This window comes from Lutjanus erythropterus, chromosome 3 (genome assembly GCF_056507025.1).
Source record: "Lutjanus erythropterus isolate fLutEry1 chromosome 3, fLutEry1.hap2, whole genome shotgun sequence".
In the NCBI taxonomy this organism is placed as follows: domain Eukaryota; kingdom Metazoa; phylum Chordata; class Actinopteri; order Lutjaniformes; family Lutjanidae; genus Lutjanus; species Lutjanus erythropterus.
Window position 1 is genome coordinate 35,667,924 of NC_139319.1, and position 15,638 is coordinate 35,683,561.

The 15,638-nt window shown below is 39.1% G+C and overlaps 1 protein-coding gene across 2 annotated transcripts; it reads left to right on the forward strand.

Moving 5' to 3' along the window:
* The first annotated feature begins 353 nt into the window (after positions 1–353).
* Positions 354–13,822, forward strand: pld5 (phospholipase D family member 5). Of its 2 annotated transcripts, XM_084713898.1 has the most exons (10): positions 354–642; positions 3,500–3,636; positions 4,691–4,874; positions 5,113–5,221; positions 7,275–7,402; positions 9,908–10,105; positions 10,805–10,956; positions 11,482–11,647; positions 11,793–11,883; positions 12,988–13,822. In XM_084713898.1, exons 1-10 carry the CDS (start codon positions 610–612, stop codon positions 13,248–13,250), a joined length of 1,461 nt encoding a protein of 486 aa, XP_084570024.1. In that variant the 5' UTR covers positions 354–609; the 3' UTR covers positions 13,251–13,822. The 2 variants fall into 2 exon arrangements, with proteins under 2 accessions (XP_084570024.1, XP_084570032.1); XM_084713906.1 differs by lacking the exon at positions 9,908–10,105.
* Positions 13,823–15,638: the final 1,816 nt, after the last annotated feature.

Genomic DNA, 15,638 nt, shown 5'->3' on the forward strand with positions numbered 1-15,638 from the left:
GTGTCTGTGTGTGTGTGTGTGTGTGTGTGTGTACATGTCTCACCTAATGAGTTCAAAACAATTAGTAGTTTTGCAGCAGCTGTCAAACACAGTGGATTCCCCGCCTCTAAAGCCAAGTCTTACTGATTTCTGCCAGATGAGGTTTGTTCATAAGGCAGATAAAAGAGGAAGATAAAGAGGGAAAGAGGAAGAGGAGGGAGGAATCGACGAAGAGGAGGAGGAGGAGGATGGGGGTTGCTGAGGCGCAGAGCTACAGCTCTGTATTGGCCGTTTGAACGAGAGGGGCTGGTCTTTCTCCATCTCTCTCTCTCCACCTCCACTGAGAAGCACACACACACACGCAAACACACACACACCCACACACACACACAGTCAGAGGCTGCAGGGACCATGTCAGGACGTGGGACGGACCAGGAGCTGAGGTGCACGCACACACACCTTCCAGGAGAGTGAGGAAGCAGCAGGATGAAGGCAGTGTCCAACAGTGAGGACATCAGAGAGGGACAGGCTGAGGGGTGGGTGATGAAGACAGAGAGACAGACAGACAGAGATGTGTGACTGAGCTGCTGTTTCCCACCTGTCAGAGAAGTTTGAAGGAGTGCTGCTCTCATGGCGGGACCGACCACACAGGAGCCCTTAAAGGTGACGTTAACAGCCCTCAGCTCAGCCTGTTTCACTCTGCATCTGTTTAATATGTTCTTCTCATTCTAAAATTCTCATTTTGTCTGTTGGAGGGATTTTACTGCATGTTTGCCTTTGGCTTTTCTGGCTGTCTCCCATTACATTATTCATTCAATGATTATGAAGCTTTAAATTCATTCAGTGTGTTCTTCAATTATCCAGTGAAAATACAGGTGTGTATAATAAACACAGTTATCAATTCTATTATCAGCTAATTTAGGTTTTTTTGTGCTGAATTGAGTTAAATCTGTAAAATGTCAGGAAACTGTCCCTCACAATTTCCCAGAGCCTAAGGGAACAACTACAAATTGCCTGATATTCAATTTGCAAATATATAAAGGAGAGAAAAGAAGAAAATCTACCCATTTGAGAAGCTGGAACCAACTAATATTTGGCATTTTGCTTGTTACATGATTCTACTGGTTATCAAAAGTATATCCAATTAATTTTTAAACAATGATTTAGTCTAAAAAATAACAGAAAACAGTGATAAAATGATCATTCCCATTTCCCAGAGCCCAATGGAAGGTCATCAAATTGCTTGTTTTATCCAAAAAGATTTCAGAACCCAAGGACATTTAATTTACCTCTTTGTAAATGGGATAAAAAGAAGATCCTGACATATGATGAGCTCGAACCAATTAATGTTTGTGTGTGTGGACACCAGGAAGAGTGTCTGATGCTCTACATCAGCTAATGGGGATACTATAAAATCCTAAATCCTAAATATTTGTCATTTATTATTGATAGATTACTCAGACAATTCTAATAATTATAACAATCGTTGGCAATTAATTTTCAATTAATGACATAGTCTATAAAATGTTGGAAATAGTGAAAAAATTAACATCCCAGTTTCCCAGCACACAAGGAAGCGTCTATATATTGCCAATAAAACACTACAAAATCCAAATTCAAGCTACTGTTTGTCATTTTTGATTGATAGATGACTCAGAGCATTTTATTTATTGCCAAATTATTCTCAGTTAATTTCTGTTAAATGAAACTAAATTGATTTTTTGTCCACAAACATTACAGAATCCAAAGATATTCAATTCACTTTTGCATAAAACAGAAAAAAAAATCTTAAATAAGAAAAGTTCAAAGCAGTTAATGTTTATCATTTTTAATTGATATATTCTATTGATAATGAAAATAATTTCCAATTAATTTTGTAGATCATACAGTGTCACAAAATAGTGAAAAAAATGACTGATTGCCTGTTTTATCTTAAAGACATTATATAACTCAAAAACATGCCATTTACTTTTACATATGAGAGGTTTGAACCAGCTGTCTGTCATTTTTGTTTGATATCTCACTGAGACGATTCTATTCTTTTTCAAAATTCTTGCCAGTTGATTTTCAACTCATAATTTAGTCTATAAAATGTCAGAAAATTGTGAAAAAATTGTCATCCCAGTTTCCCAAAATTCACACCTTTCATAAACTGGAACCAGCTCATGTTGTGCATTTTTGATTCATAAAAGGCAATCATAACGTATTTTTTTCCAACTGATCTTGTTTCAGTCAAATAATTTAATAATCGATTATTTATCTCAAAACTCAGCTGTAGAAACCCATTGTGTATTATTTGGAAGTGACGGAAACATTGCATCTTACTGCAGCTGTCGACTGACCTGTCTCACTCTGTCAGGCTTGTTCTGTATCATGAGGCTTTATTTCCTTGCAGCATTGTACACATCCACGAGTCGAGCACGGTCCTCGACTCTGTTAAAAGTGATGAAGAGCTCAGCGGTCTCAGTGGACGGCACAGGGCTGTAAGGTGCATCTGGCTGGCACCAGTGTTTCAGCCTCGTTGCCTGAGACAGACAGTGTAGAGACAAGTGGGAGGTGAGGTTGACAAACATCCTCCGACCCCCATCCTTTCTGTGACTCAGTGCTGAATATTGTTTTGCTTTTGTTTAATGGTCAAATTTCATAAAAGTCGTAGCTCAGAGTCATCGTTAGACTCAGTAGGATCCAATTCATGGGACTGGTCGAAGACAACAAAAGAGAATGCGTAATGTGACGTGATGACAGCTCACAAAACCGACAAACAGGGCAGGGAATGAGATGGTGAAAATCTGTAGTCGTAAGCACAACAGAAGTGCCAAACTGCACTTTTAAAACAGTGGAAATCAAGACTCCTCGGGCTCGATCAACAATAAGGCTGCTGCATCATAACCTCTGACCACACCAGCTGTCACTCCAACCTTATTACAGCCAGGATGTACCATATACTGCGCACACATACATGCACAATAATACAGCCTTTAATATCGCTTGTCATAAATGCAACATCGGGCATATCCATCCTGGCACAGAGGTCATAAAATCTCGTTCTGCTGGGATTCACTTGAACAACAAAGCAGGCAGTATACAGAAAAGCATAAACCAGAGCTTTCCATTCCAATATTCCTTATAGTTGGGCTTCAGTGTGTATCAATTTGCCTTCAGCCGGAGAGCGTTCCACTTCACTTGTCCTCTGCTCTGTGGCATAAAGTGAGATTTGTTAAGCTGGTGGGGTGGAAGGGGTTTATTCCCCTGCAGCATGGTTGTCAAATCAATGGTTTCTACTGTCAAAAGAAGACATAGAGTTGTTGTGTTGTATTGATCATGAATCATCAGCTCTAATCAATGTATTGACTGAGGACATTAGCATTTGAGGGTATTTATTTCCCATTTGTACACCACCCAAAACTAACAGCCATGTCTTTACTGCAAGTTGTTAACCTGCTGTATAACAACAGAGGAAGACAGTGCTGCTCAGTGCGTGTATGTGTGTGTTCGTATGTGTGTGTAACTTGTCTTCCAGACCCAGCAGAAGTGCATTGCCATCTTTGCTCTCCTCTGCTGCTGTGCTGTGCTGGTGGCGCTGATCTTTTCGTCAGTCGACATCTGGGGGGACGATGAGGATGGTATCACAGAGGAAAACTGTAGCAGAGACTGCGGGTAAGATGTTCTGCAAGTGTGACATGATAACATAACAAGGCAAGGAAAAAAAAAAAGGTTTGCAGCTCACTGGATATACGCTGTAGTTTTTCCCACTGGCCCCGCCCATGGGTTCTTCCTTGGTCCTAAGCTTTGTCTCTCCAGGAAATGTTTACAAAAACTAGACTCATAATTCACCTTGTTTGCAGTTCAAGGTATTCTGCCAATAGTTTTAGAGATTCTTTTTTTCTTTTATAATGGTGGCCTATGGGAAAATGCAGAAAAGTCGAGCACATAATGTATCCAAGTCAGGAAACAATTAAGTAAGAAGTTGATCGTGGCTGTGGCAGATATCAAGCTTGCTCAACTGTTATTGGAGCACAAAGTAAAAAGAGGCAGGACTCAATTGGTCTCTCATTCACACAATCACACACCGAAGGCAACGGAGCTGGTATGTCTATCAGGAGCAACTTAGGGTTCAGTGTCCAAGGCTCTCCGACCTGTGGACACGATGAGCTGAGAATCTAACCACCAACCTACAGGTTAGACCCACAGGTGTAGTTCATTATTTCTGCACATACTTAAAAGAGTAGGCTACTCCGCTAATTTAGCATTGCACTCCTATACCATTGATAGATTTGAAATGGACATTTAAAAGAAAATTGATCAAAATCAATAGTTGTTTTTATTCCGCACATTCTTCTTCCCTGTCAAAATTGGGTCTTTTCATTACCCACAATGCAACTCAACTGCTGAAAGACTGGAGACTCGGGTGTGTTATTCTACTAACAGCTAATTTAGTCGAGCTATTAGCCTCAAGTAGAGACAAGCAGGCTACAGAGGTCCAGTGCTAAACCATAAAAAACACTTCTCTGTCTTCACCCTTACCTTTGTTTTATTTTTTTATGTGCTGCCTCATGTGACATCACTTGAGGATATTTATCAGATTCAGCAAACCACAGAAGGCTTTCTACAACGCTCTTCACATATGCGGCAGCACTCCTAAAGACGTGTAAACAGACTTTAATGTAAAATTGTTGAGTTATCCTTTAAGAAACCCGTGTGTTACTTTCAGCATTGAGCTTGTGGAGAATATTCCAGACGACCTCTCCCTCCCCATGGACGGCAGACCCCACCTCCCTCTCTCTGCTGGCTTTCACACACTGCTGGACCAGGCAAAGCACTCAGTCGAGGTGGTGTCACCTGTCTGGGCGTTGAACCCCTGGGACCAGGAAACAACGCCAAGTACTGCCAAACAGGTACAAAGTCACGGCAGACTGTCTGGTTATATCCCTGTACATTCCCGCAGAGCATGAACCGACGGCATTTCCCAGGTGTTCTGTAAGAGGGAATGCAATTATTTTCAAGTAAATGTGCATGGAGTGTTTTAATGAGGTTCGTCCTGCTGAGATGTAAGTATTGCCCTTTTCAGAGACATCCGGAAACGCTGCTCAGATGCTCAGCTAGAGTAATACAGAACATCACTCTCTTCCTCAGGGTCAGCTTTTGTTCCAGAGACTGCTCAGCCTGAAATCTCGTGGGGTTAAACTGAAGATTGCCAGCAGTCTGACTAACTCTGCTGAACTGAAGACCTTGGCAGCGCACAGTGAGTGGTTGTCATATTTTCATTTTATAAAAGCAATTTGTCATCCCGCTGAATGAAGATTTATAGCTTCTAACTAGGCCTGGGCAATGAATCAATATTATATCAGTGTTGTGATTAGAGCTGCAATGATTAATTGATTATTAATCAATTATCAAAATAATTGCAAACTATTTTGATAATCAACTAATTGGTTTGAGTCATTTTTTTTAAGAAAAAAGGCCAAATATTTTGATTTTAGCGTCTTAAATGTTAATATTTTTAGTTTTTTTTACTCCTTCATTACAGTAAATGGAATATCTTTGGGTTGCAGACAAAACAAGACATCTGAGGACATCATCTTGGATTCTGGAAAAGTTTTTAATTTTCTTACATTTTATAGAACAACTATGAGAACAAGTGTTGATCAATTAATCGAAAAAATAATCAACCAGTTAGATAATAAGATAAATAGTTAGATAAGATAATTGATAGTTGCAGCCCTAATCATGATATGAGAGTAGATATTGTCTTAGATTTTGGATATCATTATATCACGATAAGTCTTGTATTTTCCTGGTTTTGAAGGCTGCATCACAGTAAAGTGATCTATCAATAATACTGTTGCACAAGCACCACCAAGGCCCTGGTGGAGCAGCTGCCATGCAAGCAAGAAGCTGTTTGCCTTGTTATGCAGCAGCGTTTTTCATAAACTTGATATGTCTTTGAAAAACGACCTTGTTTTCTCGCATTCCTTGCAAAAAACAAAATGGCCCTATACATCATTGGGGTTTCGCCCACATCCTCTAACACCACACAACCATACTCTTTTTTTCCTAGAATAACTGAAATGCTCAGTTGTGCTTTAGTTCATAAACTGTCATCTCCCACCACCATTTTCTCACAAGTGTCAATTTGTACTGCTCACTGACAAAGATGAATGACATGACAGCTCCACAAAAGTGAGGCCCTAACATCTCTGTTGCCCCCTGGTGGCTAGGTGCCATATAGGTCACAATTTCTGCCCCCTCCATGTTAGCCAATGGGACATTGGCCAAACTAAAGAAATCAAAGCACACATCAAATCAGTTTTTCCCAAAGATGGAGTCTGTTGTTTTAGGTAGTTCAGATCACTCTAAACTTTGGTTTAATTAGTTGGGTTTCACATCATGATTGACAGCTGAGCTCTGCTTGTGATTGAGTCAGCCAGCTGTGTGGGTGGGAAATGCTGCTCCAACGCTGATCAACTACTTCGCAGACTTCACTTCCAAATGATGTCACCAGCGCAAGACTGCAGCACTCATATCCGGGATAGTTTGGCTTCATTTTTGTACAGTGGGAGGAAGTGTAGACCAGTCACCCATCTTTATTTATTTCACTGGTATTGCACATGTGCAACTCTCAGAAGAGACAAGAAGGAAGCAAGAGGGCGTAATCCTTTGCTACTTCCATCATCACCTCCGATATAAACACAGTGTTTAATTCTATTTCTTTATTGTCTGATCAAGCAAGTGAGTCGCTAGATTTATGACCCGAACTTGGCATTTTATTTTTCCAGGGCAAGTGGGCAATCCCTATTGCTGAGCCCTGACATTACTGATGATTACTTATCAAGAATCTTGTTAACATTTTGTGAAAGCATCAATAGTCATCCCTACAATCTTGTCACAATAGACTGATTTAATCCATACTGCCCAGCTCTACTCCTGGCCTGTGTTTGGCCAGCAGCATGATATTATACATATCACATACAGAATCACTGCTGCGTCTCAAGGAAAACAGATGTAGGCTCATTCACACCATGCAGCCACATCCAGCAGCTCCACACAGCACGCATCATGCAACCTTCATGTCAGCCGAACTTCACAAATGAAGGTCAAAAAATCATGAATGTGCAAATATACCTGACAGGTTTCCATTCAAAGCCTTTGCCTCTCAGGCTACCTGTTTTGCCCACATGTCCATCAGACAGTCCAGGGCCAAACTGGTAGATTTCCACAGTTCTCTCCGCCTCATTCTTTCAAATTTCTCACACTACCACTCCTCTCTGTCTGTCTCCGTGTCTCACAATGTCTAGATGCAGAGGTTCATTTTGTTAATATGACAGCTCTTACCAGAGGAGGACTACATTCCTCATTCTGGATAGTGGATCGGAGGCACATTTACATCGGGAGCGCCGATATGGATTGGAGGTCACTCTCCAAGGTAACGGCAAACATCAACAACATGAGTGTGCAGAGTCAAATCACAACAGAGGATAAATGAGCCACTGCAGTCAGGCGTGGTCAGCTCTGCAGTTTATTTTTGGCCTCAAAATACCTTCAGTCGCTTTTGATCTCTCAGAAATAAAAGCTGGACATACGCACATTTAATTAAATGATAACCTTGGCACCCCACAGGGACTTAAAAACATAACACAGGGTCTGGATTAGCTCCACTGTACACCTGTACCTCTTTATGCAGTTACTCCTGCAACTCTTAATGGGCATCAGGGATGATTTAAGATTGCTGTCTGAGGCGGGCCAGAAGGAAAAGTAGCATTTCACTTTGGATTTAGTATGTAATTCACAACAGAGGAAGAACCAGGGAGCATTAGCATACTACTGCTGGAAGTGATTACCTGGCACTTTCCATGCTTCAGTGCTGGCTGGAGGTAAAACTACTGTTCAGTGTAATTAACTAAAGAGCCAGAGGGAAGGAAGGCATGGACACACATTCATACGGCACAGAGTGAATGACAGAGGACCAGGAGAGAAGAGAGACAAAAAAAAGGAAAAGGCGGAATCTGTCTGAGATTCATCACACAGACACTGTGTGTTTCTGTCTGGATCGCCCACCGAAATTGAATAAACACGGAACAACCCTCTGCCGTGTGATTAATGACTAGGCAACAATATATTTAGAAAGCTGCTAGTCTCTTGTTCACTTTTTATTTTTGGCACCGTCCACCTATGACTTTGGATCACCATTAAATATGGTACATTTACTCTGTGGCCACTTTATTAGGTACACATGTACAATATAATGCAATCCAATACAACTGCTCTGCCATAAAATCTATTTTTAAGATGCCTTTAATGTTTTTTACACTGTTACGGAGGAGTTGATTAATTTGTTTTGGCATTGAGGTCACATTTAGTGGTGGTGCTGTTGGACTGGACTACATTACATTAAGAGGTGTTTTTAATAGTAAATTGGGGAGAAAAAACATTAGAAACACGTCTCAGTATAATGTAGTCCAGTGCAACATGAACTTATTTCAGTAATAGGCATGTAAATAATTTAATTTATACATTTCTGACAGCAGCAATAAAAACTGAACATTATAAACTGTGTAAAGTTAGACATTGTGGTAGAATTGTTGTACTGAATTGCATTGTATTGCAATGCAGGCCTAATGAAGTGTTCTGCCTAGAGGATGAATCCTATTGGCTTCGATTATCCCCTCTAGAGCCACCATGAGGTTGATACTTGAACTGGCGATCCATACTCGGGTCCAAAATTTTGGTTTCAGACTGAAAACCTGCAGAACTAGTGACGTTCTCATCAGCCACAGCTGTTTAGTGCTAGTTAGCAAATGGTAACATGTTTATACAACCAGCTAGAATGTATGTTTACCATGTTCACCATATACATATACTTAGTAAATATTTCTGGACCCATTAAGCAATTTGTTAATTTTTCACAGGGGGGATGGACCCTGTAAATTTCATTCACCCACAAAAAGTGAATCAACACATGTGACACACACACACACACACACACACACACCAAGTTTACAGAATATTATATGTCCAAGATGAAGCTGACAGAAGGGACATAGTTGCGATCATAAATTTGTCTGCTACTTCAGCACCATGGATAGATAGATTGTGGATATTAATAATAATAATAAAAATAATAATAATAATAATAATAATAATAATAATAGATTTGTCAATACACAACACAGTTGGGCTACTGATGTTTAAGAGCAATGGTTGGGGTCACAAATTATAACTTGATAAAGAATCAAAGACTAGATTAACATACTCAACTAAACAGCCTCTCCTGCACTGTCTTTTTGCTGAAAACATGCAAAAAGACTGAGGACTATGTAGTACTGAATTCTGGAGTTAGATCGACTGTTAAACTGCATGATTTCTGTGTTCAGAATTTTTTGGGCGGACCTGAAATATGGCTCGATCATGCACTGGAGCCGTGTGTCCCAGAACGCTGTATAAGCTCTACAAGCCCATTCACAACATTTTATATACCTTATATTTCAAATTTGTCTGGGTCGTGACTAACACATGATTTGGTGGATTTTGGTCAATTTGTTAACAAGGGGGCTGATTACACCTGATAATCATGTTAAATGTGATAAACAGTATGTTACCGTTGTCTTTATGAGCATGTTAGCATGTTGAAGTTAGGAATAGCATTTCTCCTAACAGAGCTGCTAGCATGGCTGTAGTTGCTCTAAATCTTCTCTCAAAAAAAAGAAAAGAAAAAGAAATCTGACCTTAAAATTCTAATTATTAGATTATCAAATTCTCTTGTCACTACTTTCACTCTACTTGTAAAATCAGCATTATTTTTGGCCTTTTATCTAACTTCCTCTCCTCACACTACTTAAGTATGTTTATCCAGTGCACACACCTCCACTTACACTGCAACTTTTCTGCTGCATCACCTCTTCTTGTGTGCTTCTCTTCTGACACCCCACAGAGGAAAGAACTGGGGGTGGTGGTGTATAACTGCAGCTGTCTGGCTCTGGACCTCCACAGAGTCTTCTCGTTTTACTGGCAGCTTCATGAGAGGGACTACATCCCCTCCATCTGGTCGAAGAGAGTTACAGCCCTTTACGGGAGGCATGACGCCCTGGAGCTGCAACTCAACGCCACCCAGGCCACTGCTTATGTGTCTGTGAGGAACGGCTTTGTTGTGTTGCAGTATTTACAGCATGTTAACACGTAACTGACTCAATACAAAGTGCACAAGCTGTGTCTGTAATAAATTCTCAGACTGGTTTATATTCCTCTTAAGGCGGCAATTTCCGGACTTTGGACTCGATGTATTTAAAGTTTCATTACCAACTAATAACAGACACAGATAGGGGGTGATTAATCATGTTAATATCACGCTGAGGAGCATCTTGAGTCTGAATATATCAGTACCTCAGCCTAATTTGACAGTAATGAATCTTGTTACCCTCCAAGCGACAAGACGCTTATCAGTTGCATTTAGGACATTTATCATCCCATAGGGACTAATGGAACCACGCTGTCACATTCTGCTGGCAGCTCCGACCTGCTCTTGTGCCTCACGTCTTCCATTATTAAAACATTTTTGTAAAAATGTGCCTTGTTGGTTTTTTGCACTTTACTCTATCAGACATTTTGGAAAATCATAAACCCTTATTATGTTGTTCTTATCAGTGTTACCTTTCAGTCGGGTACAAATTAAAAGATGTCAAATTTTCTTCATTGAACTAACGCAAACCAGCTATTAAAAGTCATCTAAATCATATTTTTGTCCACTTTTTACTTCTTCTATTTTGTAATCTTTTTTAAAAATAATTTCAGGGGCAAACTTGTCTGAGTGATATATCCGTCCTTTCTGCAGACCTCTCCTGAACTCTTCTGCACTAAAGATCGCACCAGAGATGTAGATGCCATCTATCAAGTCATCCAGAGTGCAAAGACATTTATCTTCATATCCGTGACGGACTACCTCCCTCTGGTGACCAGGAGCTTCAGAGGAACCTCAGTCACAAGGTATATCAAAACAGGTTTTTATCAAAATGACTGAAAAATTATAGTAAATTTTTAAGTAACTTCAATCTGACAAACACACGATGCCGTGGCCCGCAGGTCAACAGTGGCCCCTACAATAGCCAACATTCAAAGGGACAATTCATCCCAAAATTAAAAATACATATTGTTCCTCTTACCTGTAGTGTTTTCTATCCATCTAGATTGTTTTGGTGCCAGTTGCAGAGTTTTGGAGAAATTAGCTCATTGAAATGTCTGTCAAAATGCCATATGGTTCAGGAATGATCAACTGAGACTTCAAGGATATATAAAGTTACCTATCTTATCTGTAAACAAGTTAATTCGTCCCTCAAGTAGTTTATGTTGCACACCATGATCAGACCAATCACAAACCCTTTGACAAAGTGATGGGTTTCCTGTGTGGCCTTCAATATGCTGACTCTCTTCATTTGCACTCAGTTATCAAAACTTCAAGAGCCCCTGCTTAAATTGTAAACCAGTATCTCATTGCAATGGTTGCATCAATAGATACTGGTCACCTATTGATGAGATGATCAGAGAGGCGGTGGTGCTGAGAGGAATCAGAGTTCGCCTGCTGATAAGCTTCTGGAAGAAGACTCACCCCCTCACCTTTAACTTTGTCACCTCCCTCAAGTCGCTCTGCATGCAGCTACACAACTGTTCATTAGAGGTGGTACGTGAGTTAACATAATCTTTCAAATATGTTCTGCAGTTCAGAGTGAACAGCTGGGCTTTATCTTTGATTCATAATGCAAATATTAAATTAAGAATGGGTGCAGTATCTTTACATGCTGATTTTATTAAATTATTTTTTGCAGAGGTTTTTCAGTCACAAGGATCAAAAGGATGATTCTCAACATGGACTCAACCACAACAAGTACATGGTGACCGACAATGCTCTCTACATTGGTAAGAAATGTGTAATATGTTTGTAAAAGGTTTTTTTATGTCAGTTTTTTCCACATTTACATTGTCAAAGTTTGAGAACTTCTTGATTTTATACTGAGTGCTATTTTAAAACATTACAAAAATAGTAGATGTAGTGGTCGTTTGGAGAAATAGGTTTATTCTCTTTCTTGTCAAGACCTAAGACAAGAAGATAAAACTGAGTATGAAGCAACAATTAGTTAGCTTTAGCTTAGCACAAAGACAGAAAACAGGTGGACAAGTAGCTCCTAGGGCTTTATGAATCTGCTTCACGAATGTAGAAACATGAGGGGACAGAGGAGAGAGACTGGAGGGATATAGCAGAAATAAGTGGAGTCTGTGGAGAGTTCTTTCAGTCAGAGGCTTGCTAACAAGCAGACACACATGGACACACAGTTGATTCCTCTGTTGCCAGCTAGCTTAGAGCTGTCATACAGTTTGCAACGGTTAAGGGGTACTGCAAGTCTTGTCATTACCATGAGGTTTGCTAGGCAAAACAGCAGAGACTGCAAGAAGTCGCTTTTCCTGGTCAAGTAAACGTCCAAATCATGATGCTAATAATATGTAACATTGCTGCGTTAAAACGTCTAAAATGCCAGACACCTGATATATATTTTGTTGAGTTGTGTGCTTACATTATTGCAAATGTTTCCAGTAATGTTCAAAAGCAGACAAATATGTAATTTGTTCAAAATAAGTGTGCTTCCTGCTGGCCTTGCTAGCTAGTTGCAAGTTGCTATAACATCTGGTAAAATACGGCATACGTCAAATACTGTACATCCACTGTATAAAGGGTTACTTTTAAAACGTATCCCACTACAGATCAATGAATACATGTCCTGAAATATTAGTAACATATTTAATTACTGCTAAGCTATGCTAACCTTCTGACTATAGCTTCATATTTAACAGACACAAATGAATAGCATCAGTCTTCTCATGTAACCCTCAGAGACCTTCACAAAGCAGTGAAGCAAAGTTTTCCAAATGTGGAACTACTTCTTTAAAATGAAATAGTCATTTGGACACACAAGCATCAGATAACACCTGGAGACACAATGTCTAATGTTTGCTGTCTGTCCACAGGTAACCATGACTGGGTTGGAAGTGACTTTGCCTTGAATGCAGGAGTTGGGCTGGTGGTCAGGATGAACGATAGTCCTCATGACAGCGGAGTGACAATCCTGGATCATATCAAGGCTGCATTTGAAAGAGACTGGAGGTCACGTTACGCCAAGAGTCTGCAAGGACACAAAGATCAAAAGGGCAAATACAGACACCTGCAACAAGCAAAGATTCATATGGAGACTAAGGACGAAAATGAGTGGAACAACCCTTTATCTTTATAAGCACAGAATGTCTTTCTTTATCTTAAAGCCTGATAAGGCTGAATATGCCTACTCTGGAATCTACAACACAATATGAGAATGTGATTTACACTGTTAGACTTGACTACAACTTGACATTATTTTATTAGATTCAGTTACAATCAAAAAAAGACAATGTTGCAGTAATAGTATCTAACCACTTAATGGATTGTTGACTGTTATATGAGCATGCTATGCTGCATGAATATTGAAAGCAATATTCAGATTCAAACTATATACTGGGACAAGCAATATGCTGATTGTAAAATCAATATGCTCTATGTGAAACTTATTTAAATCCAAAAACAAATCCCATCAAACTCACCACAAAAAATAACATTCAGTATTTAATGACAATGCACTATTTTTGTTCACAGTTTTACAATCTATTTTATAAACCTTTTAATATTAGATGTTAATGCCACATTGCCTGCAGTTATGATGTATATCTTCATTGACACACACTGGCTTATGCTGTAGTTTTACAGATGTTATAAAAGCTGTGCATCATCTCATTGAAAATGTTCATCTGTCCATATAAACTCTACCTTTTTCATAAATGTTGTTGTGTTTATTTCAGCATCACTTCACTGGGAAGACTGGCTAACATTTGGACAACTCTGATTCCAAAAAATGTGCAAATGCAAATAAATATAGAATCTAATGATATGCAAAATCAAAATATTTAATGTTGGAACTGAGTGTATATTGATGCTTAATGCCTGTAACACATTTCAAAAAAAGATGGGACAAGTGCAACAAAAGACTGGGAAAGTTGTGTAACACCTGTTTGGAACACTGAGTGGGTAAAAACGGAGCCGGTTCTGACCTCTACACAGTTTTACCACACAGTCACACCCCAGTGCTTCACTACAGTCCCTCCTCTTTTCAAACAGTTTGCTCCATCTGTTGGTCAAAGAATAAGTAGATCAATACAGAACAGAATGAGGTACAAAAACAATATTTATTGAAAAGAAATGGTTTTCCATAGAATCTTAAGATAAGTGAATATTCATAAAATAAATAAGAAATTTTAGAATATATAAAATGTAGAAAATGCTAAAAAATAACACTGAGCTTTGGGTCTGATGCCTGGTAATTAGTCAATTAATTGATTTTAATTTATTTAATCAATCATCAGTCACTGTCAATCCATTCATTTAGATCTTGCATTAGTTCAGAGTTGTAATCAGTGGTGGACTGTAACTAAGTATATTTACATCAAGTACTGTAGTTATTTTGTACTTTACTTGAGTTCCATTTTATTCAACTTTATTCTTCTGCACTACATCCCAGAGGAAAATACTGTACCTTTTAATCCACAAAGCAGAAAAAAGGCTGTTTTCTGCCTTTTTAGAGATACATGGTTCTCACAGGACAGTGATGCTACAGACATTTGATGGTCTTATAGACCATGATGCATTGCTGTAGATTAAACTAGACATCAGTGGCCTATAAAGTAGTTAAAATGAGCTCAACCTTAAACATCTACAGCAGTAAACAAAAGTAATATTAAAGCAATAATCTTAATCCAAAAACATCAGACATAATAACACTGACAGGGAACATTTTACTGCAACATGAATACTTTTACTTTAAGTATATTTATCTGATAATATTTCCATTATTTTACTTCGTTAAGGTTTTGTGAATACAGGACTTTTACTTGTAGTGAAATATTTTTACAGTCTGATATCAGTATTTTTGCATTAGTAAAGAATCTGAATACTTCCACCTCAGAGGAGTAACATCATGTCCATATACTGTCTGGACAGACAGTCTGGTCTCCACAGATGCTGTTCTGAGCTACAGATTATTGCACATTTGCGCTCATCAAACGTGATAAAATAGTTTTATTTCATTGTGACTTGTGTCAGACACAAAGTGACAGAGCAGCTCTGGATGTGTCTGTAAGCAGGACACAGACAGACAGACTGCAGCTCAGCTCACATCAGACAGACAGAGAGAGGAGCAGCAACTTAACTTTACTGTGAATCAATGATATCAAACTTGGAGAGGAAGAAACACAAGTTTACCTGATTACTGTTCATCACCTTCACTCTCAATATGTTATTTTCTCTTTAGTGTACAGGGCTGACCGGCTCTGGGTAAACAGGTTAACTGGTAACAGGTGACAGTATCATGATGGGTATTAAAGTGGCATCGTAGACAAGCTCAGTCATTCACAAACATGAATGAGGTGACTTTCATTACTTTGAAAACAATTGTGTGAGGAAATAGTCCAACATTTTAAGGTTCTCAACACAAAACTGCAAGAATTTACAGATTTTGCCATCTACATTCCATAATATTGTAAGATGAGATTTATTTTGTGAAGATATATTCAGTAGATTCTCTTATTTTTCACTG

What these genes read in the sequence shown, in the direction of transcription:
- pld5 (XM_084713898.1), top strand. Translation starts at nt 610, where the DNA reads ATGGCGGGACCGACCACACAGGAGCCCTTAAAG. An exon ending in GAAGACCTTGGCAGCGCACA is followed by an intron (nt 5,222 to 7,274) that starts GTGAGTGGTTGT and finishes CACAATGTCTAG; the next exon opens with ATGCAGAGGTTCATTTTGTT. An exon ending in AGAGGAACCTCAGTCACAAG is followed by an intron (nt 10,957 to 11,481) that starts GTATATCAAAAC and finishes TTGCATCAATAG; the next exon opens with ATACTGGTCACCTATTGATG.